The sequence below is a fragment of the Epinephelus fuscoguttatus genome, linkage group LG13, assembly GCF_011397635.1.
Source record: "Epinephelus fuscoguttatus linkage group LG13, E.fuscoguttatus.final_Chr_v1".
NCBI lineage: Eukaryota > Metazoa > Chordata > Actinopteri > Perciformes > Serranidae > Epinephelus > Epinephelus fuscoguttatus.
The window spans coordinates 29,469,275-29,494,635 of NC_064764.1; the positions used below are offsets into that span (position 1 = coordinate 29,469,275).

General features: G+C 45.2%; 1 protein-coding gene across 2 annotated transcripts in view; it reads left to right on the forward strand.

Annotated features, from left to right (window-relative positions):
- Positions 1 to 25,361, forward strand: part of si:dkey-100n23.5 (cyclic AMP receptor-like protein A) — a 76,215-nt gene that overhangs the window by 34,521 nt on the left and 16,333 nt on the right. For both annotated transcript variants that reach the window (XM_049593620.1, XM_049593619.1), the window contains exons 10-11: positions 1,285 to 1,332; positions 10,382 to 10,464. In XM_049593620.1, the coding sequence (XP_049449577.1) occupies positions 1,285 to 1,332; positions 10,382 to 10,464 (131 nt within the window). The remainder of the gene's footprint in view (positions 1 to 1,284; positions 1,333 to 10,381; positions 10,465 to 25,361) is intronic.

Sequence of the window (25,361 nt, forward strand, 5' to 3'; positions counted from 1 at the left end):
ATAGCTCATTAAGTTTACCAAGTCCAAGTCGTTTACAACAGGATTATTTAGAAAAACACGGACACAGTCTGAGTGACTGTGTGAGCTCATACTAACTGGAGGGATTTGAAAGCTAATGAGTCATTATCAGGCCAGACAGAAAGGTCTGGGAGTGTGGTGGTGTGTTTGTTTTATGGATGCGATTTGTACATGCCCACTCCTTCCCTCTTAAGCCTCACGCCTCAACACTTAACTGGCTGAATTGTTCGACTTTCCGTGGCGCGGCTTAAAAGAGACTTGCAACAAAAGCAACACACCGGAGACCTGGCTAAAGCCTAATGATATTCCACTTATTATCAGTGTTTGCTGATTTTGATGGATGGTGGTGCTCTGGAACAAGTTCAGTCTAATGACCAAATGGCTGTTTTTTTTCCCTTCTTGCACTCCACAAACACACCATGGCCACACATAGATTTACAATGACAATCACGTCAGCACTGAGAAACCATGGCAACATTGAGTTAATAAATTGCAGAACAGAGGAGCTGTTAGTGCGCATCGCTCACGCAGCCTCTTTGTGCGTGTGTGCGAGGCTCACACTGGGCCTCCAGAGATTTGTCTGTGATGTCTTGGGTTACATAAACCTTCTGGTTTCCTACGGCCCCCCGCCCCCTGTCCCACCATTACAAATCCCAGTCTTGCGCATGGGTGTGTGCGTGCATGTGAGTGTGTGTGCGTGTGTGTTTTCCTGCGCGTGTCTGTTGACATTTTCCCTGCATTCCCCCGAGAGAGGAGACAGAGGAAGAGCGAAAAGTATTCCCACATTCTCTCTGGAGATCTCAGATCTGCCATGTTTGCTCCACTTTTTCCTTTTTCTTTTAACACTTCTTCAAAAAATACGTCTCCCCTTTCTCTACACCCATTGCCTTTTCTTCTTCTTCTTCTTCTTCTTCTTCTTCTTCCTCGTGTCATATTGTGTGCGTTGAAGCTGATCAGTTCCCTCTTTTTTGTGAAATGCTGGGAGCTGTCTAAGTGCTCCCCTCTGCCTCTAGGCTCAGCACTCTGCTGTGAATTAGGCAATTTTGCGGGGATGGGTAAGAATTTTGCGTTGGTGTGATAGCCAATGTGACATTTGTTCCAGCTTGTCACTGCAGGAACTCGCCTCTAAACCTAAGTCCACTCCTCTCTAGGAAAAAACATTTAAATGAACACATCACAATTCTGCTTTTTTTTTTGTTGTTGTTGTTGTTGCTGTTGGCCAAAGTAACTGCCCTGACCTTTCCATTTTGTGTCTTTTCTGCACAGATGCAGTCATGGTTGGGAACCTTCAACCCAGAGAGGGAGAGACGAAAGGTAACGGCCTGTCTGACCATCACATTTCTCAACACACACTCACACATATTGTATACACGCTTGCACACAGAGCGTGAGGATTAGAGTGTGTGCAGGATTAGCTTTTGTGGTCACGCTGGGTAGGTGTCAAACAGCAGGGAGCAATTTGACCTCGTGACTCCTACACTTATCACTATGTGTGTGCCTGTGTGTGTATATTTAAATGTGGGTGCACACTTATACATGTTGAGCCTCTCCGTTCTGCTCCTGACCTTACTGAAACAGAGGGGGAAATGTTAAAATATACCAATACCTCGAGAAGTCAGATCAAGAAACAGGGCAAGAAAATTAATTGTAATTAATTCATATTACTTTTGTAAATGATGATGCATTTTTCCTCTTATCTTAAAGGGGTTCTCCACTGATATTACTTGTGTCGGGTTATGCTCACACAGAACTAGCTCATAAAACGTGTTGCTGGACCACGACAGATATCAAAAGTGTTTTTACCTGAGCCCGACAACTACACTGGAAGGCGATTTCAAAAGCAGGCTGTCAAAGAGAGGAAGGAGACATGATATCATTTAAAAATGCTGCACATTTTCAGACAGTCTCTCCTGGAAGGCATTCACAGTGTTGCACTTGGTTGTTCACATGAAAAGTGACAGAAAGAGCTGTGTAAGGATGAAAAAACAGAGCTTGAAAGTAAAGTCCAAACCCTGGCTCCTTTCTCAACTCCACACAGCTGGCTAATCGTGGCATGAATGTTTTAGGCTGCATTCACACCAAATCCAGTGTTGAGGCGAAAACGCCACTCCCATTCATTTTAATGTGTGTAATGCCTCTAGGTTACAGTGGTGGGGCCCAGGGGATGCCACTATGAGGTCCCCTCTTTATGCTGCCTTGCATTTTTACACAGAACCAAATGATGGTAGCATCATGCTGCTCCAGTGTGTAGCTTGTGAAAGCTGGGGGAGTGACATCTAACACAACAGCATCGGCCTCTAGTGTGACATATAACAGATTCTTTGGCAGCACTTTCTAAACAATAACAATGGCATTAACATGGCGATAACAATTATTTACCATCCCTGTTATATGGCAGCCGATCTCGTCCTCTGCTCGGAGGGTAAGGAGCTCCCAGGCCTCATTGTTTTCCTAATTTGATTGTTCTGATTTGAGTTAGCTGCTAACTGCTATCAGCTACTTTTTAAATCTCCTGGCTGTGAGCAGCATGCATAACACATCATCAAAACTGCCCATGATCCATTCCTGTTGGATGTCCCTTTTATACAGACATCGTTTTGGTGCTGTCCTTCGCTGACGGCTTAAAGGCAAGACAACTCTAGACAGAATGGCGAGGCAGCGTGACAGCATAAAATTCCTGCCTTGAAGAGGCAATGTAAAAGGGGCTACTGTCTCTTTCTGTCATTAAGTACTAGTAAGTAACAGAAAAAACAAAGTATGCATCAGATGCTCTTGTGTACTGTCCTACAAAGGAGAGCGCTCCCTTTATGTGTGTGTACATACATGTTTTGTGGCAGAAGAGATTCGACAGCAATGATAATCAACAAAAATTCTCCAGATTTTTAAAGCCAATATAAACAAAAACAGATAAGCAGTCGCCGAGATCGGGAGATTGGCTTTCTAGAGTTGGTCTCCACCCTTCACTCCCCCACATATAGGTCATTTAAGTGACACACTTTCGCACAACCTTGCTGCTAATCGCTGCAACGCCTGATTTGGTGTGAATGCAACCTTGTGCTCGAACAGAACCTGTTCATAAGATGTGTTGTCTGACCATGATGGAATATCAGCAGTGTTTATACTTGAGCTGAAGCCATCAAAGAGAGGATGGAGACATGATATCGTTGAAAAATGGGATTCATTTTTAGACAGTCTATCCTGGAAGGCATTCACAGTGTTGTACGTGGCTGTGCACACGAAAAAGGACAGCGTGAATGTTAGATTGTCAGAGAGTTGCAGAAATGGTTGGACACAGCTCCCTCCTCTTAATCCGACAGGAGATAGGCGATGTGACCATCTGACAAGCTCTTCTGATGGAGTATATTGGCAGTTTAAAGGTTATTTTAGGCCACATCCACACTAATACATTTTAATTTTGAAAGAGCGTTTTATCAATATTGAACAACCCCACTGACTGCGAGCACGCTGATTGGCACACTAAAGGCCCGAACATACTCGGGCGGAACGTACGCAGAACGGACTACGCGAGGAATGTCCACAGTCATTCGGGCTCCCGTAGTCGAGCGCACTTCCGCGTTGTAGTTTCCTGTAAAAATGTCCGTGAGGAATCCCCGCGATGTGAAAAATACATGCCGAGCAATCACTGGTGCGTGGAGCGGAGTCTGCGCGGTCGTAAAATCTGAGCTTTGTGCGCACAGGGCTTGCGGACGTCCGCTTTGAGTCCCCGCGGACCTCCGCGGAGTCCGTTCCGCGTATGTTCTGCCCGAGTATGTTTGAGCCTTTAGCTGTCAATCATGACATCAAACCCCCTTTTTGAAGCAGCAAATAACTAATTAAACCCAAACTTATAAGAAAAATGAAGACTTGAGCATGCATCAGTGTGAGAAGAACTACTTTATATGGCAGAAACCATCTTTGGGAAAAATTAATTTGATGAGTACTTTGAGGTTTTAGTTTAACCCATGTCCTGTATGCTAACTTTGAGGGGCTGGTACTGAGGCCAGCCACCATTGGGCGATGGAGATGTTTTAGCTTCACTTTTAAGGAGCTTTCATGGTGTCCACCTTTTATATACAGTCTATGGTCCATATAACATGGCTGAAAATGCATATCACATTACCATTCACGAACACTGGGAATGCGTGTGCCATTGTAAACGGGTGAGTTACAGAAAATACTAAGGAAACGGCGAAAAGTAAAACCAGCAATTTCTTTGCTTGGACCAACGATGAGGTGGAACTGCTACTCAAAGTAACACATGATTATAAGGTGGTCAAGGAGGCGGAAAACAGAAAACAAAGCAAAGCAAATACGGTGACATATTAGATTATCCATCATTTAGTATTATCCATTGCCGGTGGATGCCATGTCAACGGGAAAGGTGTACCCACACAGAAGGTTAAAATTTCAAAAGGTATGTAAGTTAGGCCTAGCTTTAATGTCTTGGCTTGACACATCGTGACTGATAAGACCCAATTGGGAAGCAAACATTTCTATGTCTACGTCTACGTTTCCGCTCGTCCAGACTAAAATGCAACCCCAGAATTTTAGAATTAAGACAGGGTCAACAGCTTTTCAAATGTCTACGATTTTGGGTTCCAATGATTAAATAATGTGGACACTTGGTATAAACGTAGCAATAGTTACGCATTTTTAAGTAAAAGTGTATTGGATGGAGCCTCAGTCATGGGGGGTAATGCTCAGCCTGTCGAAACAGGGCAAGAGGGGTCTAACAAAACAATGTTATTGGTTGCATTGTGGGAAATGTAGAATGACTTTTCAGTGCTTCACTAAAAAATGTTTTGGCCTTTCCTGTTTTGATTTAAATATTCTTTTGAAACGTGTCTCTTGTGAGTCCCATAACTTTATGGAAGTGCACCACTGAATCGCTGGAGTGCCCCTTTAAATTAAATAATGGATTGCTGGTAAAATGCTCGCACTGGAAAATGTTTCTTCTCTTGGACTATATCATTTCATCTGGCCTGCCGGCTACAGACGCTGCATCTTGTTGAAGTGTCCTCCAACAAGACACTAAACCCCTCAGCTGCCCACACATCATGCATAACTATGGAGACGCCGAGTCATTAAAATGTAAAGCCTTAAAATCCTCCACAGAGGTGGTCAGTGTCACAGCGCTACTCATGAAAAGTTAAAAGCAGCAGTCACTCGTCGTCTTGCTTTTCCTTACCTCACCCCTCCTTCCTCAGTCTCTCTGCTGTTGTCACACCTCCACCCCGCAGGGTAAGGTGTGTGTGTGTGTGTGTGTGTGTGTGGGGGGGGGGGGGTCAGGTAAGGGTTAAGGTTATGTAGATGCTGCCCCTAAGTGGCAGATGTAATTACTGCACACTGAACTGGCGTAACCCTCACAAGTGATGTGTGTGTGTGTGTGTGTGTGCATGAATGTGTGGCAGCAACTTACACACACGCTGTTGATGTGGGCTAATTGCTATGTGTAGCGCAGAGTGTAAATAAGTTAGCAGTGGTTTTTATCACACTCTCCGTTTCCTCGTATTTCTCTTTCCCAGTCACTCTCCTCATTTCCATCTGTTTTTCTCTCTTTGCTCGTGCTCTCTTTTTCCCCCTCTTTCGTTTTCTCTCTTTCACTCACTCCCTCCCTCCGTCTCTCTCACTCTTGTACTCATACCCAGCATGAATAAAGCAGCAAGCCAGGTTCATGGACATGAATATTTATGAGAGTTTATGCACGCGCTGCGATGCTTTAAAACAACAACAACAGCCTCCCCGATTGTGCTTGCCAAGCCAGCGAGCTCTGGCTCATATGTGTGTGTGTATGTGTGCGTGTGTGCGTGTGTGCGTGCGTGTGTGTGTGTGTGTGTGTGTGTGTGTGTGTAGCAGCAGGTGTAAACTAGAGAAAGCGAATCCTGCTGGGTGTCTGAAGACCCCTGGCTCTGGTTATTTGCATTCACTTCGCCACATCTCCCTCCTTCTGCGCCTCACATGTTCTCTGTAACTGTGTCACACACACACGATCGCTTCTCATGTTTTGTGTTCACGCCTGTAGTTTCCTGCGTTCGCCATTCTTGATCTTTTTCCTCTCCCTCTCTGTCTGACTCAGCCTGGCACCATCCCCCTGCCTCGCTATCAGTGCGTGTGTGTGCGTGTGTGTGTATCTGGCTGGAGTGATGACGTACATAACTAGCGTTGGCAGTTATCAGGGCCGTCAGTCACATGGTTGTGACACATCTCTGTGTGTCCCGAGCAATTTGTTTGTGGTCATGCATGAGTACACACACACAAACGAGCGCCACAAGGTCTTGCAGCAGCACAGGTCAGCAGGAGGATATTCAGAAGAGGGTGTTTAAGTCAGGCCGTGCACACTCTCACACACACACAGACACAGACACAGACACAGACACACACACACACACACACACACACACACCTTTAAACACATTTGCACAACTGCACACACAGCAGCTCAGTCCCGTCGGGTAGCAACAAAGCTGGCTGAGCAAACAGCGAGCTGCTTGTTCGTTATCTTCCCCGGGTGTTTGTTTACTGATCCACACAAGCTTTGCCTTGAGTCACAATGCAATGTGTCTACTCGTGTGTCTGAATATGTGTGTGTGCCCGCATTCACAACCTTGTTTTTTTGGTGAGTGTTACTTCTGTATCCTTATTGAAGTGCCAAATTTTACTTTTCACATGTCGCCAACATCCTGAAGAACATCCTAACTATGACTAAGCTGCAAGGACAGTTGGGTTTGTCTCTCAAGGGCTCTCGAGGGCTCTCAAGTGCGACACGTGGCTTTGACAAAACACATACACCTCCTTTTGTAGGGATCGACTCCCCGGCTGCCATAAAGAGTGTTGCTTTGAGCCCTCTGCATTACTCCTGGTTTCTTGACAGGATGCTTTTGGGTTTCAGCTGTCCCTGAAAATCTTTGTTTCTGCGTTCAAGAAAAACAAATTAGCAGCCAAAGTATTTGAAGAAAGAATTAAAGAAAATAATTAAAATATGGCACTCTAGTCGTCAGAACAGTCTCACCAAAAGTGCCATTTTCTAGCCGTTCTGGAGCTTTCAGTTGTATCTCCCTGAGTTTGCTTAGCTGTCATGATATTGTAGATGTTTAGATATCCATTTTTCTTTTTCTTCAGACACTTCTCATCCAAGAGGGCTTAAAGGAGCAGTGTGTAGGATTTAGTGGCATCTAGCGGTAAGGATTGCAGATTGCAACCAGCTGAAACTTCTCCCATGGGCCGAGGGTGAACTCGTGATTGGGATTCCCTTTGTGCTCATTGTTCAGGGTTTTTTTTTTTTTTACTGGGAGTCAAATTATCTGCAGAGGTCCGTTCCTCTCTAACACAAACGGACCAGGTGATTAAAATCAGTAAAAACACTAAACAAGTCAATTTTAAGTTACAAATCAGTAGCCCTTTTTATACAGTGATCATACTATAGGGCCACTGCAGAGTCCCTTCTTTATGCTGCCTTTGCATTTTTACACAGAATCAAGCAAGGGCGGCATCATGCTGCCCCAGTGTGTGATCTTAGACATCATGCCGGCATCACAGAAGCAAAGGACGTGTGATGGGCCTGACATGTAACACATTAGCGTCGGCCTCTAGACGCATCCGCAGCATTTCTTCAAACAATATAAATGGTATTAGCATGACAATAGCAACCAGTTATTGTCCCTGGTAAATAGCGGCTGAGCTCTTCCTCTGCTCTGAGTGTAAGGAGCTCCCAGACCTCAGTGTTTTCCCAGTTTGTGGACATTTTCAGCTGCTTTTCTTCTTTGAGTTAGCAGCTAACTACTATTAACTTCTTAAAGCGCCCAGTGGTGGGTCACACAAATAATACATGGCCAAAACGTCACACCCGTCCCCATCATGATCCTGTCCTACCAGCTGCCCCTTTTACACAGACATCAATTTATCTCAGTTACAACCTCCGCTGCCAGCTTCAAAGTGTGTCAACTCTGTCCCTCCATTCCAAGATCGTACCTTTTATAGAGAGCCCCGAGGCAAAATATTGGCCTGAAATTCCTGCCTTGAACTGGCAGCGTAAAAGGGGCAAATGTTTCTCTGATGCTGTTTTGCTTGTTGCAGACAGGCCGCTAGCTCAGCAACTGCTAATGCCTGCTCACCTTTTTTCTATGGTAACCGCAGATCCAGACGTTCGGGAGGTTTTTAACGGAGAGCTGAAATATCCACAGATATATCTTCCTCTCTAATCTTCCTCTCTGGGATTTAAACCAGCAAAAACACTGAATAAAGCAGTTTCACTTTAAAAAAAAATCACGCTATTCAGCTCATTACGGAGGGAACTCTCTACGGTGGTTGATGCGAAAATGTGAATGGCCCTGTCTAGAACCAGTGTATGGTTTGCATGTTCTGGGCTACTGTAGAAACATGGTGGTGCAACATGGCAGACACCGTGGAAGAGGACCTGCTCCCTATCTAGATATAAATGGCTCATCCTAAGGTAACAACTACGTGATGATTCTTACTTTCAGATGATTATACGCTAAAGAAAACCAACTTATTATATTCCATTTCTGCCAGCATATCCCCCTAAATCCTACACACTGGACCTTTTAAATGTTGAGACTGAAAGTTGCAGCAGTAAAACAAACATAGCCTCACAGTATAAATTACAAATACACTCTCATCATGAAGAAAAAAACCCTGTGATGGATATTTGTCTTAATACTGCAGCAAAAACATGCATGAAAAACATTTCTTATTGAAATTTTAAACAAGTTTTAGTCCTTGATTTTCACTCTGAAAAGACCTTTTTGAAAAGTCCTTGAATTTGATGTTCAAGTGCATTTGGGAAAACCTGATGCTGTTATTTTTAGCGCAGGTTTTTTTTTTTTCTCTCTTTCCTCTCTGCAAGCGAGGGTGAGTGCAGTGGGTGGTGAAGGGGACGGGTTGCTCCCTGATAACCGTCTGTAATCTAGCGTGCGTCATTAACGTCGGGACCGCTGCGCCCGCCGCACATAATTACGGTTTCATTCCCCTCTGCTTCCCGAGCAGCACAGGGGCCTCTGACACGGGAGGACTGTGATTAAAAACACCAGGCTCTTTAGCCGGGCTCTTCCTCCTCCTCCTCCTCCTCCTATTCCACATCCTGTCTCTTGCGCATTGAAATTCCTCAAATGCCTGCCTCTACACCTCACCTAAATTTTATCTGAGATTACTGGCTCCGTGTATTCTTTCAAACCCAATTTCTGGAACCTTTTTCCCCCCCTGAGAAATAGACCCACAATGCCTCATACACCCGCAAATCTCCTTTTCCACTTAGCATCCGTCAGGCTCCTGGCTTGCCCTTTTCCTTTCTCCCAATGACACATTCATCCCATGCACACACGCACACACACACACTTGAGATGACAACAGGCAGAGCTCGACATGGCCGGTGATGTCAGAGCTTCCCATCACGATAGACATTAATAGGGCTAAGCTTAATGTTTGCCTTTGGGTTTATGCTGTTACAGACCGGTCTTCCCCTCAGTTGATCACATACAGCCAGCATACGTTACACGGTGGAAACTTGGCTCTTATATCCATTGCCCCCTCCTCCCCTCCGCTCGCACACACACACACACATAAGATAAAATACCACCGGGGGGCTCTCGTGATTTTCATTTGAATTGTTTAAAATGCCTGCGTTAGAGCTTGCACGCCTCGGGGTCTTTCTGGTGAGTAATTAATTTCCAGCATGTGGGGGTAGAGACCAGAGCTTGTGGGCCTGCCTCCTGGCTCCGACTGTGTGTGTGTGTGAGTGTGAGCGAAAAAGAGAAAGAGAGGGAGGCTTTGCGCTGCTACTGCGTCCTAGCCTAAGGGGGGGTGGTGGTGGTTGAGAGGGAGGAGGAGAAGGAGGGGAGGAAAAACAGCACAGCGCAGAAAATCGATCCAGGGGCCGCGCTTCTCAGCCTCTTCCGGGCGCAAGAGTCCTCCTCTCCGGGGAATTAGATAACGGCTTGTAAAAGCTCTCCACCGCCAGGCTCTCCCCCTCCTCGACTTTTAGCTGCTGCTGCCGCATCTCTCTGTCTTGCTGCCTTGCTTGTCTGCTTGTCCACGAGATATTGAATTCATCCCCCGTTCACATTAGGGCAAAAAAAGAAGTATTGGCTCTCCCGTTTAATTGGAATCCCCGTTTCTTCTCATAACTGTGTGTGGATATTGCGTATTATCAGCAAGTTAATATTTTATTAGGGTTTAATTGGCCTTTGTTGTTTGCCTCGGTGCACTGATCTTGCAGTTACAACACGGACTCTGTGTGTGTGTGTGTCTGTGTGTGTGTGTGTGTGTGTGTTTGAGAGTGTTAATGTGAGCAATTCAGTTTCTCCACATGGGTCAGTAGTCTCTTTTTTCCTCCCCTCTCCCCCTCCAGGTTTCCTTGGCTGAGGAGATCAAGCCGTTGAAGTGGTACCCCTCCGTTTACCTCCTGGTGTCCATCTTCCCCCTCATCAACAGGTAACACACACACTTAAACGGCACATAAACTCCGCGCTCTGTTGTTTTATTTGCATGTTCACTCTGCTATCTTATCTCTTCTCAGCCCGTCACCCTCTCCCTCCCTCCCTCCCCCTCCTCGCCACTCTGCCTTTCCCGTCCTCATCTCTTGCTCTCTCTTATCTGAACTCCGAGAAAGCCTCGCGCTCTCTGTAGCAGCGCGAGCACTAAAGGAGATTGTGTGTGTGTGTGTGTGTGTGTGTGTGTGTGTGTGTGTGTGTGTGTGTGTGTGTTGGAGGCATTGTGCATTTTATTGGCTTTTTTAAAACCAGGGCTTCGTCGGGCTGAGGGTTGGTGGAAGGAGGCGGGTGGTCCAGTAAATGATAACCCCAGTGCTGTTATTACTCCTTCACTCCCTTCCTCACCCTCTGTCTCCCTCTTTCTTTCTTTCATTTGCTACTGCTCCCTTCCTTCCCTTCCCTCCCTCCCTCCCCGGTGTGATTGACAGGTCAGGGTTACTAAGTGATTAGCTGCAGCGGCTCTGCTTGTCGCCACGGCGATGTAGGCGGAGACACAGGTCAATTACAGGGTCAACATCTCTCAAAGGCTCCGCTTAAACACCGCCCATCCCCCCTTCCCTTCTCTTCCCCTCACCTCGTCCTCTCCTCCTCCTCCTTCACCTCTCCATCCATTCCACTCCCCTTCTCCTCCTCCCTCCTGTGCCCCAACTGTCGGCTGATGAAGATGACAAACTGCACTCTGTGCATACTCCGAACCCCCTTCCCCTCCTTCCTGCCTTCCCTTAATGTCACTTTCTCTTCCTCTCTTCCTCCTTTTACGCTCAGATCGTCTTTGTTATAGCCCCCTTTTATTTCCACACTTCCACGCTGTCTTTCTCCTTCTGTGTTTTTATGTCGCCTCCCCACCACCACCACTACCTCTTCCTCCACTTTTCCTCTCCTCTGCCACACAAAGCCCTCTCTTTCTCTCTGTCTTCCTCTCCCCTTCTCTTGAGCAAACACGCTCTCGCTCAGCTCCGCTCTGCTCTGCCTTTCTCCAGAGAGCGAACGAGGAGAAAACGGGAATGAATTGCTCTCTCGTCCTCCTCCTCCTCCACCACCACCACCACCGCCGCCGCCACCTCCCCCGTTCAGCAGCTCTGGCTGTATATATCTCCGGCTCCTATTAATTTGTTAGCCTCCCCTCCCTCCTTCCCCTTCTCACTCACCTCCCTCCCCCCTGGCTCATATCCTCCTCCGCCTCCTCCCCTCTTCCTCCATCTCACCCTCCTTCCTTTCCCTCCCCTCTGCTGAGTGCTGGAGTGTGTAAAGTGTTTGTCACGGTGCCGTGCTGATGTCGCTGTGCTCTGCCGTGCGGAAGCAGCGCACGGCAGACAGCCTCAGTGTGTGTGTTTCTGTGCGTGCCTCTGTGTGTGTGTTGTGTGTGTGTGTAGGCGGGTGGTTGGTTTCGTGTCAAGGCGAATGTGCTGTCGCTGCTTGTTGCTGCGTGTGCGTGTGTGCTTGTTTTGTCCACCCCGACTTGAGTGTGTGCTTTTTTTTTTGTCTAGCGTGCGTCTGTTTGTGAGCATTTTCCTGTGTGTTTGTGTGTGCGTTTTTTATTTTTGTGTGTGTGCATGCCTAGCGTGTGTGTGTGTCTGAGTGGGGGATTATTTCTATCTGAGCTCCAAAGCCTCCTAAACAGGGCTTAGAGAGACGGCCCAGGGCAGCAGCTAAAGCCGTCGGGTAGAGCTCTTTCTCTCCCTCTTTCTCTCCTTCTTTCTCTCCCTCTTTCTCTCCCCCCTTCGCTCGCTAGCTCTACATCCCTCCCTGCTGCTGCTCTCCCTCTCTCCCTCTCTCCCTCTCTGCCATTTCTCCCTGCCCTGATCCATTGCGTTAATACACAGACACTCCCACACACAAACACACTCTTGTTTTTGGCCCTCATCTGCTACCACACACACAAGCATGCGCACACACACACACACACACACACACACACACACACACACACACACACACACACACAGACAGTCGCACGCCACACACAATTTTAATCTGTTCCAAATGCACACTGGTAAATGTGTTAATTCGACACCAGCTGTTGCGAATTGAAATGGGAAAGCGTTCCTACTTTTTCCTCGCCCGCGCTCGCACACACATGCACTGACGAGTCATTATACATCACTTTACCGTACACATCTCTCTCTCGCTCATTCTCTTGCCCTCATTTGGCAACACAAAAGTAGCACCAGACACTCACACCTTCGCACTTATCCCTCCTCCTTCTCCTCCTTCTCCCTTTGTCCTTCTTTTCCCTCCCTCTCCACCACTTCAGTCTCTCTCTCGCAGCTCCTCGTGTGTGTGATTGTGTGTGTGTGTGGAAGCACTGCCCGGGCACGACTAGAGTTTTCACAGTCTGCTTCTCACATCGCCTCCCCTGTGTGCTTTATGGTGTGGGTGTGTGTTTGTTTACAAGGCTTGTCTAGATTCCTACTGTGCGCGCTTGTACGCCTGTTTGCATAAATAAGCCCTCTCCTCGGAACCTAGCCGCTGATTTCTGTGGCGCGTCGCGGCTTGATGTGCAAGTGCTCCTCCTGGACAGCCTTCTCGTCTTTCATGAGGACTTTTCGCTCCCCTTAAACAGCCCCTACCTCCCTTTACCCCTTTTGACACCAAGCAGGGAGAAACCAGCATCCCCATTTAGTGTCCCCACCCACCCTCCTCTTTTTAAAGCTTTCTCTTAAACCTCCAAAGCAAGGCACATGGCAGGAGAGCCAGTTGCCTTTGAGCAATCATGGGTTACGTGCCCCGCAGAGCAGTGCCTCAGCGTGGACGGATTGGCCCTGTTGACAGGGCTTGAACCGGTGATGTGTCTATAACCTTGAGTTCACCCTGTCGCTCCAGGAGGCAGCTCGCATCCTCCTAGTTATTCTTGGTTTCCCTCGATGCTGCGTGTGGGTTTTGTGGTGTGTATAGGCCTATACGTGCTTGCAGGGGATTTTTTGTATGGGCTCCCTACAGCGCCTAAGCCCCCCCGCCTTTCTCTGGAGGAGATCTGATTTCCCTGCTCCAGGCGAGCAGCGAGAACAAGACGGTGTGTGTGCGTGCGTCTGTGTGTGCTCCAGCGCGTGCGTCAGTGCTTGTCTCCGCTTTTGTGTGTGTGCGAGCCCGCACGCGCAACCCGGGCCAGGCAGACCTTCCCCATCTCCGTTCTGCGCTTTGAAAAACGAGGGAGGAAATCTCAGAGCAGCAGTTATTATTCATCCCTCAAAGCAAACGGGGAGGAGGCGGAGGAGGAGTAGGAGGGAGGGAGGGAGGGATAGATGGAGGGAGGAAGAAAGAGAGAGCCAAACGGGAGGGATGAAGAGGGGGCTGGGGGGGATACATTAACTCTTATCTCACTGTATTTGGCATTCTGCATCCCAGGATGCGCTCTTTCTCTCTCCCTCTCTTTCTCTCCTGCTTTCTCTTTCCTCTCTACACTCCCTTCCTTCCGTTCCTCGCCTCTACGCCTCTCGGAATATCTTGCATTCAGCGCGCAGGGGTGTGTGTTTGTGCCTCGGTGTGTGTAGGCTGGTGTGTGGTTTTTACTGTATACCCTAATATCTTTTGTGGTGTATTTTGTTTACTTGAACCGGCGAGCTCCTCAGATGCTGAAAGGCAGTATGCAAGGTTCCAACTCTCATCTTTATTTGTCTGCGAGCCTTTTTTATTTATCTATCTCTTCACATTCAATTTACTGTGTTTACTAAAATAAGTTTGCAGCTTGATATAGCTTGCAGGTATTTGATTCAGAGGCAAAACTGTCATCTCTTCTCCTTTTTGTGCAGCTTTGATCTCTGATCTTTGCAGGAGTGATTCTCCAGGTTTCTATGACTTGGCTCCGGGGGGTCACCACCAAAGTCAGGATTAGCTGAATATGAGTATAATTTCATACACTAGCTCGTTAAAGGTGCAGTGTGTAGGATTTAGGGGAAGAAATGGAATATAATATAATGAATATGTTGTCTTTAGTGTATAATCACCTGAAAGTAAAAATCACGTGTGTTCGTTACCTTTGATTGAGCTGTTTATATCTACATAGGGAGCTGGGTCCTTGTCCGCAGAGTCTGCCATGTTGCACCGCCATCTTTCTACAGTAGCCCAGAACAGTCAAAGTAAACACTGATTCTAGACAGGGTTATTCATGTTTTCACACCAGCTACTGTTGTTAGGAGTCCCTCAGTGATGAGCTGAAAAGTGTCAGAAAAAAAAGATTTTTTAAAAGTTAGACTGCTTTATTCAAAGTTTTTGTCGGTCTAAATCATTTACATTTCATCAAATCAATTCATTTTAGAGAGGAAGAGACGTCTGCGAATAATACAGCTCCCTGTAAAAACCTCCTGAACGTCTGGATCTGAAGTTATTAGAGAAAAAAGGTGAGCGCACATTAGCAGGTGCTGGGCTAGCAGCCTGTCTGCAACAAGCCAAAGACCATCAGAGAAACATTTGCCCCTTTTACACTGCCTGTTCAAGGCAGGAATTTTGTACCATTATTCCGCCTCAGGGCTCTCTATAAAAGGTACGATCTCGGAATGGGGGGACAGAGTTGATGCACTTTTAAGCTGGCAGCGGAGGTAGTAACCGAGCCAAATCGACGTCTGTGCAATAAGGACAGGCGGCAGGACAGGATCGTGAAGGGGACAGGTGTGATGTAGTAGTTAGCAGCTAACTCGAAGATGAAGAACAGCAGCTGAAAATGTCCACAAATTGGGAAAACATATTGCTTTTTTTTATGTGAAACTGCTTATTCAGTGTCTTTACTGGTTTAAATCACCTGGTCTGTTTGTTTTGGAGAGGAAGTCACCTCTGCGGATGATTCGGCTCCTGGTGAAAACTGTTGGAGTGTCTAGATTGTAGGTTATCAGAGAAAATAGGTGAGCGCACATTGTGAGGTGCTGGGCCAGCAGCCTGTCGGCGACGTGCCAAACAGTTTCAGAGAAAAAATGATTTGTAACATTAAACTGATTTATTCAGTGTTTTTACCAGTGTAAATCACCAGGTCTGTTTGTTTTGGAGAAAACGAGACATCTGGGGATAATTCAGCTCACAATAAAAACCTACAGAGTGATGAACACTGACTGAATTCTAACTGGGAGAAGTTATCTGTTTTAGGGTTAAGATTTTTTTGTGTGTTTTTTTTTAACACACAGATAACAAAAATCCTCAAAATCAAAGACGTCTGTAGTGTCAGATGTCATGCTCTTTGAACACCCTGATTGCCTGTGTGATAGCTTAGCCACATGTGGCCATGTGTCCCAGATAATATTTTTGCGGATATATGACCATGCCTACCATGTGCGCCTGTGTGTGTGTGTGTGTGTGCGCTTTGGACCTCTGCGTCTCGGGCAGTGATCGGTGTGTAACTGGAGACGGAGAGCCCCGTAGCCATTCGTCTCCCGTTGAGCAGCGGCGACGCTCTGCTATTCATCCCCATTTAGCGAGACAGAGAGCTGGCCTACAGGGCTGTGTGAAGTGCAAACACACACACAGGGTGGGCACCTGCACTGAGTCTGGACACACACACACATACCAAGGCTCTGGATTTAATATTGTGTGTATATATATATATATATATATATATATATATATATATATATATACATATTTGTATATATGTGTGTGTGTGTGTCTATGTGTGTGTATAATATATATATATATGTGTGTGTGTGTGTGTGTGTGTATATGTGTGTATATATATATATATATATATATATATATATATATATATATGTATATATGTACATTTGCATGCATGTACATCAATATGCAGACGTGAAATACTCATATTGAAACACACACAGGACACAGGCACACATACATGCCCATAGACAGACGTAGAGATGCGTATACAGGCAAATAAACTATAAACAAGTCCCTGTACACCAACATACAAGCTATATAGACGCATATACTCCTATATAGACACTCAAACTACATACAGGCATATGAAGGTATATACATGAATATAGTGTGTACATGCAAAGGAGATACTAGATAACGTCCCTCACACGCACTTAGGCATGTGCACATATTCACAGGCATACGCAAACACAAACACGTACATGCATGCACATGCACACACACACACACACACACACATAGACACACACACACACAACCCTGCTCCCCCTCCCTCTGCTCTTTCAGGCGCGTCTTTAAATATTCATCACTCTGGCTGCTCTGAGAGTGCCGTAAACGCTGCCTCACACTCCAGGGAATCGCTAAAGCCTACTCTATCATCTGCTCTCCCTCCGCTCTCTCACTCTCTCTCTCACTGTCACACACACACACACGCACAAACACTTCTGGCCGCAGCCACTCTCCAGCATAAACTCACGTGCACCAACACTCGAAGGCACAGCCAGCGGCATCGCTGGACACACAGACACACGGTGGTACATGAATCAGGCGCAAGGAAACACATGCGACGGACAATGAACTGATTTTGTGCGTGTGTGTGTGTATGTGTGTGTGTTTACTGGCTGTTTCCAGCGCAGAGGGTTGAGTGGTGTTGTGTTCCAGGAAACAGGATGTCTCTTTGTTTGGGTTTTATTCTGTTGGTGAACGTTAGCCGCTTTGCTCCCCAAGGTCTGTGTGTGTGCCTCTTTGTCTGTCCGTGTTTGTGTGCACTCGTGCAGGTGTGCGTGTGTGCATGCGTCCACATATTTGTGTGTGTGTTTTGTTTCTGCACAACATGCTTGCCTGTTTGTGCGTGTCCGCCTGATTTCAGTAATATTTGCTCGCGCAGAGGATCGACAAAGATGTGTGTTTGTGTGTGCTTGCACTGTGTGTCTGTGGGTGTGTGTATAACGGGAGTCATACCCGTAGCTGTGACAGTAATCCCCATGTTGACCCTTTGATCAAAGTAGATCATTCACGTGTCCATATCCATGGAGAGCACCATATTCTTGCAGATAGTTTACAAGCATTAGAGTTTTATGCACATTTGAGTGGCTGAGGATCACATGCTGTCACCGGACAATGAGAGGCCTGTCCTCTGTCATTACTGTCCCAAAGGCCACCTCACATGCACAATAGACGAGTGAACAACCAGCAGAACCTTTGGAAACAGTGTATCGGCAGGTCAGGGTTTCTTCTGAATGATTTTCAATCTTTGAGTTCATAAAAATTTAGTTATTTCTAACTTTGTGGCTTACAACTTTTGAATGGTGAATGGACTTCACAAAGACAGCACCTTCCTGGTCATCTGAGCGCCCAAAGCCCTTTTTACACTACAAGCACATTCACCCATTCACACACACTTTCATACACTGGTGCCCAAGGCTACCACACAAGGTGCCACCTGCTACTCAGTTTAAAACACTCACACAGTGATTGAACAGCCTTTGGGAGCAGTTTGGGGTTCAGTACCTTGCTCAACGATAGTTTTGAAGATCGACTGATTAGTGGACGACCTGTTCTACCTTCTGAACCACAGCTGACCTAAAGTAGTTGAGAGTTAAAAAAAAACAAAACAAAAAAAATGTAGGAATTGTCCATTGTAGGAATGGAATAAATTAAAGGGATGTTGAACTGTTTGCTGTTGTCATTTAACTAGCACAAAAGAAAATGGCGATTGTTTTAAGTTTTTATAGTGACAATACATGTTAGTGGGGTCACACTGAGTAGATTGGGAATGTCATTTTGACCGATTTTTATACCTGTTTTCCTTATTAAACAGAAAAATACAAACATACACCAATCCAAGTTTCTCTTTTTCACCAAACCTAGACTGATGTTTGCTTAATTGCCTTGTTAGCTCATCGTGAACACACACTTCATTCAAACTCAACAGAAGCAAAATAAAAAGCACCAAAACATCTTAGTTAGTCTTGTTAGTCATCTAATTAGTTCTTCCACTGTTTCAACAATCGCCAGCTCTCGTTTGGTTGAAATAAACCCTTGGTTCTCTGATTTAGATGTGAAAATATGCTGATCTAAGTGCTGTTTATCACCCACGGTCTTTCTCATCCTCTCAGGTGTCCACTGAGCAGCAGCTCTCACTTGATGTCGGAGGCAGCGACAGTAATGTTACATCATAATTTTGTTATTAAACAAAAGAAACAGGAGAATAATAGTTACGGTAATATTCTAAAAGTAACATACTGCTCAGTTTGGTCGTTGCTGCAAAACCTCACCTGAGTGAGTTCGGTACGCATTAAAATGGCCGTACTCTGCTCAGTTGACTTGAATGGGAATGTCCGTTCTTCTCTCACTCTGTTTCTGTGGATCTGATCATGCTTTGAAGGATTTGAATTCACTAAGTGGATTCTACTTGGTTCAAATTTGATAATAGGCTATCATGCCCCAAAGCATCGTGAAGCATAATTAGACATTAATGAACTGTGGTGATTTCTAGTTATTGTTTCCTGGTGTCTGTTGGTGAGAAATGTTTGTTGTTTTTGGTGTTAAAATTCTGTTTCAGTGATTGGAAATTAATTTAAAATTTTAATTTCTGGTGCATTAAAATCATCTTAATAAGCCTAAAAGCTTTCTGAAGACTAAGTTAAGATAAGATAACCTTTATTGTCCACCTCAGTGGAAATTTGTCTTTGACTTATCTGAAAACCAGCAAAGGTAAATTCAAACACATAACACAAAACACCATCATAAACATACAAATGTACAAGATACAGTTGTGCAAATATGAAAGTAAGATCAGTAAGAAATAAATAATAAAAGAGAGCATCTTATCTTGTGGCATTCTTTCACTTGAACTCAAGTTCATTTGCCCCCTAAGTGCGGTTCGTTTGGGCAGGTGTGAACACAGCAATCACACTCAGGTGCGCACCAAAACAACCAGACCAAGACCTTCTTGAAGAGGTGGTCTCGGTCTGGTTACAAACGAACTCTGGTGCGGTTCGTTTGTGGTGAGAACGTGTTCCGACCTGGATCTGAACCAACTGCAGTCACATGACACATTGTTTGGGTTAAACATGAGCATGTTACAGTCCTGGAGGATTATTAATGTGCACCTCCTCCTGTACTGCCTTAATATGCACATTCAGCACATCCAATGCATCAAAACATTGTTTTCTAGTTGGAGCCGCGCCTCGTTTTCAAACTGTGTGGTTTGACTAAAATGAACAATGACAGCAATATAGTCCACGATGACCAGCGCTAAAATCAACCTGCGTAGTTGTCCCTCCATTGTGACATTAGAAAGTGTCACATTTATCTTGCAGGTGCACTCTTCTTCAATTTTTGCTTTACTTCCTGGATTTTTCCCACATGGAAATTCTGACCAATCAAGAGCAGCTTTCTCGAGCGAGGCATTTGATCTGGTCCGTTTGTAAATGCTGCCGTGAGAACACGAACCAACTCTAGGCAATTATACAGCTTTGTGAGAAAATTAGTCCCTGATTCAGACCAAAGCAAGACAACTCTAGGTCTGAAAGCACCCTTAAAAAACATTTGCATAGAAGCTGAAGATCCCTACAGAATCTTCTAGATTCAAAGACAGTTTGTGTGGAAGAAAAGAAAAAAAATCCCACCTGAACATTGTGAGAAATTGATTTCTTTATACAGGAAGTACCTTAAAAGCTGGCATAGCAAACAAAGGCTTCACCACCAATTATTCAAGATATTTCAGTTAGTGTGTTCAATACTTTTTATCCTGTGTCCTTCCACTTCATTGCACATAACTTTTTGATGCATTGAAATGTTACAGCTTCTTTTATCTGTGTAACTTCATTGAGTTCACACCAATGTCTGGTGTAAATGCCATGTGAATAGATGCTTTGGAAATAATTATTCATTCATTATTCATTCAGTACCCCCACCCCCCCTCCCCCACCCCCATAGTGCACCATAGTTGCAGTGATTTGTTCTCAGAAATGAAGGCTGACAATGATAGCGGCTGCAGTAAGTTACCCATGCCTTGTCGTATCAGGACATAGCCAAACATAAAGAGATGTTTAAAAAAAGTCCCATTGAATCACATTCTGACCTTACACAGAGTCGAGGGATTAAGCTCGTTTTGGCAGAATGATCCCTTTTAGTCAGAGAAAAGTTCAGATTTGCTGTCAGCAGCAGCACCGCGGGCAGCACTAGGGCCTTGTTTTGGCACTGTGAAGCATGTGATTCGTCTGGAGGAAGAAGAAGAAGAAAAAAAAGTCAGGCAGCGAGTCGGAGAGAGGAAGAAGTGCGATCAGGGTCAGGATGACTTCTCCGTCTGGCCGCCCTCGTCCACGCTGTTACAGCACACCTCTCCTACAGCTCTGAGGATGTTCAGCACAACAATTAGAGGCAGACAAAGAGAAGGTGAACTCTGACGGGAGGGAAACTGATGGCTGGAAAGTGGTACAGCCTGGCAGGGTGGGATATTGGGAAGGATGGGGAGAGGCAGCGGATGAAGGATTTTGCACAGGATTCGGAGGGTGAGAGAGAGAGAGACAGGTTCAAAGAGTGACTGACAGTATGATAGATGGAAGGTCTGAATAAGTGAGCGAGGCTCGGAGACGCTGCACGAGTGCTAATGATTGACTTGATGCTTACAGGTGGCAGCAGGCGCCGACTGAACGCTACATATGTCTACCTCTATGCGTGTGTGAGCGTCTGAGTGTGTTTATTGTTGTTGACCATTTGCTCCTGAGTCATACAGTATACACAATATCATCCCTGTTGTCCAACACCAGTCAGCCGACTGTGAGTCTCACTCGACTGCGCCGCACACACACAAACCACCGACAAACACACACACACAGCAGCTCAGCCAGGCATCGCCCGCAGCCACACTCTCCTTCCCACTACTGCCTCCCTCATTCATCTTTCATTAGCCCGGCTCGCACAGGAGAAACAGCCCCCTCTCCCCTCCTCCTCCTCCACACGCCTCCACCCGTCTCTCCATCTCTCCCTTCTTTCTCTATCTAACCTCCTCGCCTCTTATCCCCCCCCCCCCTTATCTTGGTTTCTCTCGCACGTAATCTCTTTTGTTTGTCTCGCTCATGTCTTGCAATCTGTCTTTTTGGATATCTCTCCTCCTCTTCCTCGCTCTCTGCCTCCTCTGCTTTTTAGTCTTTTTCATTCAGCCTCACTCCTCTGGCCCTCTTCCTCCTCCTCCTCCTCCTCCTCCTCTTCCTCCTCCTCCATCGCTCTCGGCCCTTGTTCCCCTTCGCAGCCTCACTCTTGCACATTCTCACCTCTTTATCGTGTTCTCCTTTCCTCTTCCACTCCCTCTCTCTCCTTCCTGTGCGGTGCTGTTTCTCTGACACTCGTCTCCCCCTCCCTCCCTCCTTCCCTCCCCTCCTCCCTCCCTCCCCTCTTCCTGTCTCTCTTTCTCTCTCCCTCGCCTGCTCTTTCTTTCTTCCTTTCATTTCGCTCTCCGTCTCTCCCTCGATGGAGGGGAAAGGCTCTTCGCCTCTAATTGCGGCTGTTCCGTTGCCATGGCGCGTGTTGCTCGGCGCTGCGAGGTTCTGTGTGTGTGTGTTGGTGTGTGTGTGTGTGTGTGTGGCAGGCAGATGATTGCTTGCTGCCAGCTCTCGTTTCCCGGACGCCGATCGCATTTCTTTGCGGCAGCAGGAGGAAAAAAAAAAATGAGACGCCAGAAATAGCCCCCCTTCACACAGACCCACTCACTCTCACCGCTGCGCTGTCAGAGAAACACACACACACAGGCACACACACAAACACGCATCCACTGCATTTCCTCTCCACCTCACATTCTCAATGCATATGACCTAGGTTATACTGTATGTACACACCTCTACGCACGCAGGCAGTGATGTGTGTGTTTATGCGTGTCCACATGTGTCCGACTTCCTCTGAGCGCATGTATGTGTGTGTGTTTCCTGCGTCTCCAAGGAGGTTGTGTGGGGACTCCTGATTTATTTCACCTTTAATGGGAAGTGAAATGAATGTGAGCAGCAGCTGGTCTGGTCCTCGGAGATACAGCAGTAGGCTAACCCAGAAAATAGGCAGCGTCGCTCTGAAATGGTCCTTACTTCAACAAGTGCCAGGACACGCCACTCTACGCTCCACTAGCCGCACTGTTGGTTTTATTTTAAGCTGCATTTAGGCATTTTGTTGACACCATTACCCTGAATGACTTAAAACAGGTAGGCCTTCATTACAGGTCGGTCTCAAACCTCCGGCCAACCCGATTCCGGTTTCTTTCCTGTCACAACTTTTTAGACAGTAGTTGGAAGGTAAATGGAGTCAGATTAGTAGCAAATAAACCTCGCAACCTCGTGCTGCAAAAGAGGATAAGAGGGGATTATAACCAGATTTGTGGACGAATCTCCATAATCATCTTCTGTGCTTTTCACCTGCAGTTCTCACTGGGTTTTAAAGGAAAGGGAAAAAAAGATCATAATGATGTGCTTGCCTGGTTTGACAAAGTAAAAGAGCCTCTAACCTGTAATTTAAAGGTGCAGCTTTTTCAGAGTGCTGGGCAAGAAACCAAACATTTACAAGAACTTAAGCCATCTGAAATCATGTCAGTATGTCTGGTCAGTTCTCTCCGTCGGACAGCCGATCACAAGGCTTGAAATACTTTTTCCTTTGTAACTTTTAAAATCATATGCACCAAAATGTTTTTTACTACACAGTTTGGTTTATTTGACGGGGGCTTATCCAACCAAAATTACAGTAATGCAGAGTGAAACTACTTCAAATTGTACATGGTCATAGGAGTATTTTGAGCAGCTTCTCAGTAATATGGAGACGTAAAGTGTCAATCGTGTGTGTCATGGTCAATGCTGAAGAGTTAGCAGCCTTGCACACAATATTTTCTGCCCCAAGTTACATGAACCGCTGCAAGTAGAGGTGAGAATTATGCGCACCACTTAAATTTTACATGCACTACCACTTAAATATATGCGCACGGTATTTCTAGTTCTGCTATCATGCGTGCATCCGAAAGCACAATAACAAATCACATCTAACCCTAAGAACAAACAGCCGATTACTGCCGGTCGGCAGGTTCCTGTTACCTTTGTGTGAGTTCATTCATAACAGAGGAAGTGGAGTCGGCATCGTTCCACCTTTTTGTTTTATGGATGTAATCAACTATGAGCACCTGGTAGTCTAAATCTATTAGTGACCCAAATGTTGGAGGAATTACACTTGGACACACCGGTGCAGATGAGGAGAAGCTGATGCAGAAAAAAAAAAAAAGACGTTGACCTTGTCGGGCATATGGGCACTCTTTGGCTTACAGAGCGAAATCAAGCTTAATGTTAACAGGGTCGTAAAATAGTTGCAGCTTTGATATTAAACACAAGCAGTTTGCTCCTACACCTGAAACAGAGCTTTATCATATCATATGATGCTTGAATGGCAAAGAGAAAGTAAAGGCAGAAAACTGCAAAGATTTATATGTAATATTGCCGGTTTAAATGTTGAAACATTTGTGAAACAGTGTTTTTACTTTAAGTGTCAGTGCTCTGTTACATTGAAATAGATATGATTTCATTTATAGTTACCGAAATAAATGTGGCATTTCATCATCTTATGAATCTGAGGTTATATCGCCCAGCCATCATTCACTGTATTATCAAATTCATTGCGATCTCTCTGTATGATTACACCAAACAAATGACACCATGTTCAAAAATGATTGGTAGCCTAAACTCAGTGATAGTGTTAGTTTTTCTTCAAATTAAAGGTCCAGTATGAAGGATTTGAGGCATCTACTGGCTATATGGAATATAATATTCATACTTTCATCACTTTATAATCACCTGAAACTAAGAATAATTTTACCATACAGTGGGCCGTTTTTATCTACATTTAGAGCATGACAATGCCTCTTACCTGGAGTCTGCCATGTTGTTTCTACAGTAGCCCAGAATGGACGAACCAAACACTGGCTGTAGATAAGGCCATTCATGTTTTTGCATCGGCTATCATACTTGTCACACAAGCTCGGCACATGGAGGACTTTTCATTTTCACTTTTCATCTCACCACTAGATGCCACTAAATCCCATACACTAGACTTACTTTCTACCTCAAGTAAAATGTTGGTCCTTGTTACTTCTCACCGACAATATGGTGATTTTTTTTTCTTATCTGTTACTCATTTAAATGTGTTGAAAATAGAGCTTGGGGATATGGAGAAAATCAAATATTATGATTTGTTTACTAATTAACATGATATCGATATTGAAACGATATTGTAGTGTTGACTATCTGTGCTTTCACAAAATATTTACACAATCAGACTTTTTAGAAATAATCCATAAAGTGGATACGATGACAGAGTGGGTAAAGGCAAATAATAGAACAGCTAGAACAGTCCGGTAAGTTTAGAAAATTACAGTAATGCTTCACTTTGTAATCCAGGCTATTATTTGCTTAAATCACTGAACTCAACAGGCTTATATTTGGGACAGGCCTTTAATTCCTTTTGCACAAACATCATGAAAAATGGGAATTGTGATCAAATTGTTAGTTGGAACCAGTACAATTATTACTTGTGTAAAAATTAGGCTTTGAATGACATATTAATTGTATGTTATAATATGACACTGGTTTCATGGCACTTGAGGATTACGGCACCCGGCATACCAACACAACACCACTTAATCCTGTTAAAACAATACTCATAACTTGGACTAATTCTTATGAAAAACCATTTTAATTCTTTTGATCGGTGGCCTCTTACAGATGGAAGGAATATGAATAACTTACAGGGTAATATTTTGACTTTGACAGCGTCAGGGACTACACTACATAATTTTTCACCATGCCGGTAAATCTGAATGACTTGCTGTTTTCTTTGGTGTTCAGGGTTAAGTAAAATGAACTGTGTGTTGACTTTGAAAATGAGAGAGTATCCCAGATCAATGGATCCTTACACCCTTATTGGGTTCAAGTGGTGGTTATCTTCCCTAACAACAATGACATTGTCCATTACGATGTTTCACTGTGGACA